Genomic DNA, 3496 nt, shown 5'->3' with positions numbered 1-3496 from the left:
GTGTGTCTGTACGACAGCGACAGTGTCCTATTCTCAGCCCACGGATAGGGGCCCCTCCATGGGAATGCTGCCGCAGGTGCTGTGGGGGGAAGATGTAGGCTGTGTCCTCCCAGGTGGGTGTGACTGGGTGAGGCCACCTTCCCGGCATATCTGGTACCCATTAGGGACTCACAAGAGATTGGCCAAGGAAACAGACTTCCTGGGGTACCATCAGCCTGGGGGAAGCCTTGAATGCAATGGGACCTGCGTACAGCAGGGTAGATTTTGCCCCTTGTTTCTGCTTCCTCCTTGCTGCAATCCAACCCTCCCCAAATGACGCCACCACCCCTCTGTGCTCTGAGGAGCTGGGCGTTGTGTGCTGCCGGTACCAGCCGGTGCGTGCCATCTGGGGGGGATATCCCAGCCCCATCCCGCTGCTGGTGGTTAGGAGCGGTTTCCTCTTGGCTGCAGCTTGTGAGACAATTTCTGGATACTCTTTTCCACCCATCAGGTGGCGATGTCCTGAGTGGGTCCGGGGAGCAGCAGCGCCGGTTATGGGCCAGCATCCTCCAGTGCGCCGTGGCATGGGAGAGACCCGAGAGCATCGGCCGAGGTGAGCAGCAGTGATCCTGGGAGCCGCGCTGACTCCAGAGCGAAGAGCTGGGACCAGTGACTCTGTCTGGGATATTGCGGTGGGATGTGGGAAGGGAGCTGCTGAGCCGGAGAGTGCTCTGCTGCCACGCTAAACACCCAGACTCACTCCATTGCACTCACTGCAGCTACTGGGCGTTCACACTCGGCGCATGCCCAGGGCAGAATCCCGGCCCCCCCCGTCAATGGGTGTTTTCATCTCCTCCCCTTACACACAGTTTCCTCCCCACAGGCCTGACGCCCTCAGTCCCTTACAGAACGTCACAGCGCCGCTGTCCAGGGTCAGACACCCCCAGCGCTGGGTCTGAGGGGAGGCTATTTTTAATACTCAGGTGGTTAAGATTAGGGGAAACTCTTGCTGGATTCACTCCCTAAATCCCCTGACTGGGAGCAGGTGGGCCCCCGGGAAGCTCCCTCTGGTCACCCCCTCGCTGACTCTCCCCACACGGGGCAGGTCGGGCTCTTCCCGGCTCTTTTACCCTCAGCGCTTTGCAGCGTTGGTGACGTTCTCCCGGTGGCTGCTGCACTCACCGGATGCTGGGAGATGCGGCACAAATCGCCTGTCGGGGGATGCGGCGCAGGGTGAGGCCTGTGCCCTGGAGACGCCCATTGCCTGGGGCTGGCAGTTCAGAACTGGGAGCTATGGGGCAATGACAAGAGAAAACTCCCTTTCATGAGAACACACTGAGCCAGCGCCTCGCTGGGGTAACTGCATTGGAGTTAATGGAGTTTGGCCCATTGTCTATTTCCCGCTGAAACCGCAGGCCCTTCTCCACTTCCTGCAGGAGCTGCAGGTGCCTCCTGGGAGAAGTGTCGTGCAAGAAGGAGTGTGGGGGTGCTCGGTCCCGGAATATTAGTGCTTTCTCTTCCCTGAGGGATAATCTCTGGCCTCTCTTTTCCACCCAGCAGATGGCAGGGTCAGGAGCAGTTCTGAGGAGCAGCATCCGGATAAAGGGGCTGAGACCCTGGACCCCTACAGGGTGTTACTCCGGGGATCAGAAGAGGACGCTGTCCTGAGCCCTGAGCTGCAAGGAACCTCCCTGAGCTCGTGTGGGTCTCAGAGACCGGAGAGTGAGCTGGGGGCCACACGGGGGTGTGACCAGTGCTTCAGCAACTCCCCAAATATGCGGTCAGGGCCTGAGACTGGAGAGGGGCCGAGCCCATGCCCGGTGTGTGCCCCGAGAGCCAATGGGATTCCCCCTCCTGATGCGCAGGAGAGCAGCGTTCCCAAGAAGGAGAAACCCCACAAGTGCCCGGAGTGCGGGAAAGGCTTCCGGAGGAAGTGGGATCTCACCAAGCACCAGAGAACCCACTCGGGGGAGCGCCCCTACCCCTGCACGGACTGCAGCAAGAGCTTCAGCCACGTCTCCAACCTCATCAAGCACCAGCGCATCCACACCGGGGAGCGGCCCTTCGCCTGCAACATCTGCGGGCGCAGCTTCACCCTGAAGCAGGTGCTGGTCCGGCACCAGCGCATCCACACGGGCGAGCGGCCCTTCGCCTGCACCGACTGCGACAAGAGCTTCAAGGACAAGCAGAAGCTGACCATCCACCAGCGCATCCACACCGGCGAGCGGCCCTACGTCTGCGCCGACTGCGGCAAGAGCTTCGGGCAGAGCCAGCGGCTCAAGACGCACCGGCGCATCCACACGGGGGAGAAGCCCTACCTCTGCAGCGACTGCGGCCGGGCCTTCAGCCAGGTCTCCAATCTGTACACGCACTGGCGCACCCACACGGGCGAGCGCCCCTACCCCTGCACCTACTGCGGCAAGAGCTTCAGCCTCAAGCACGACCTGACCAAGCACCAGCGGGTGCACACGGGCGAGCGCCCCTACCCCTGCACGGACTGCGACAAGAGCTTCAGCCAGAAGCAGGACCTCACCAAGCACCAGCGGGTGCACACAGGCGAGCGCCCCTACCCCTGTGCCCAGTGCGGCAAGAGCTTCAGCAACGTGTCCAACCTCCTTGCCCACCAAAGGACCCACCTGGGGCAGCGGCTCCCAGTGGCCGGCCCGACCCAGCCCGGCAAGGAATGAACCACCATGGGGGCGCTGCTGTGAGCCCGTCAGGAAATCGGGGTGGGTGATGAGTCCTGTTCTGCTCCCCTTCCCACCAGTGCAAGTCAGGAGCCACTCCATTCCCTTCTGTGCAGGCACAGCCAGTGTCAGCGGATGTGCTAACTGAGGGAGCTGAGCAGAGTGGGGAGCAGGGAAAGGACTAGCAGAGGGTGCTAGATCAAGCCACCCCAGCCGACATGTTGTCTGGCAGCCCCTCCAGGGCTGAGATCCCATTGGTTTCAACAGCACTTACACCAGGGTCTGATCCCCCCCACGACATCTCAAGCAAGTGTAAGTTACAGAGGAGTCGCATCATAGGCGCATTTAACTTATGCGATTTTAACTATACGCGCTCAGCAAAACAAAAAAAAGAGAGAAAAATAATTTAAATACTCAAGTATCAGAGGGGTAGCCGTGTTAGTCTGGATCTGTGAAAAGCAACAGAGAGTCCTGTGGCACCTTTAAGACTAACAGAAGTACTGGAGCATAAGCTTTCGTGGGTGAATGCCCACATCGTCGGATGCATGTCATGGTGACGTTCTCCCGGATGTCATGCATCCGACGATGTGGGCATTCACCCACGAAAGCTTATGCTCCAATACATCTGTTAGTCCTAAAGGTGCCACAGGACTCTCTGTTGCAATTTAAATACTGTACCTGTAGTGTGGGCGATTCCGCCCACCATTCCACTCAATGAGTGTTTGACGAGATGCGATTTTCGCCTTACGCGCTGACTTGAGAACCTAACCCCCGCGTAAGATGCGACTCCCCTGTACGTTCTTGTGGCCCAGACTCTGGCAGCCAGCACT

The 3496-nt window shown here is 59.7% G+C and overlaps 1 protein-coding gene across 2 annotated transcripts; it reads left to right on the top strand.

The window, feature by feature from the left end:
- Nucleotides 1–297: 297 nt before the first annotated feature.
- LOC128830958 (zinc finger protein OZF-like) lies at nucleotides 298–3159 on the top strand. Of its 2 annotated transcripts, none has more exons than XM_054016944.1 (2): nucleotides 298–592; nucleotides 1540–3159. In XM_054016944.1, the coding sequence occupies exons 1-2, from the start codon at nucleotides 313–315 to the stop codon at nucleotides 2664–2666; spliced, it is 1407 nt and encodes a 468-aa protein (XP_053872919.1). In that variant the 5' UTR covers nucleotides 298–312; the 3' UTR covers nucleotides 2667–3159. The 2 variants fall into 2 exon arrangements, with proteins under 2 accessions (XP_053872919.1, XP_053872918.1); XM_054016943.1 differs by having other exon boundaries at nucleotides 1537–3159.
- Nucleotides 3160–3496: the final 337 nt, after the last annotated feature.

This window comes from Malaclemys terrapin, chromosome 2, assembly GCF_027887155.1.
Source record: "Malaclemys terrapin pileata isolate rMalTer1 chromosome 2, rMalTer1.hap1, whole genome shotgun sequence".
Taxonomy (NCBI): Eukaryota; Metazoa; Chordata; order Testudines; family Emydidae; genus Malaclemys; species Malaclemys terrapin.
The sequence above is the reverse complement of the archived record's forward strand: the minus strand, read 5'-3'. Positions and strand labels throughout refer to the sequence as shown.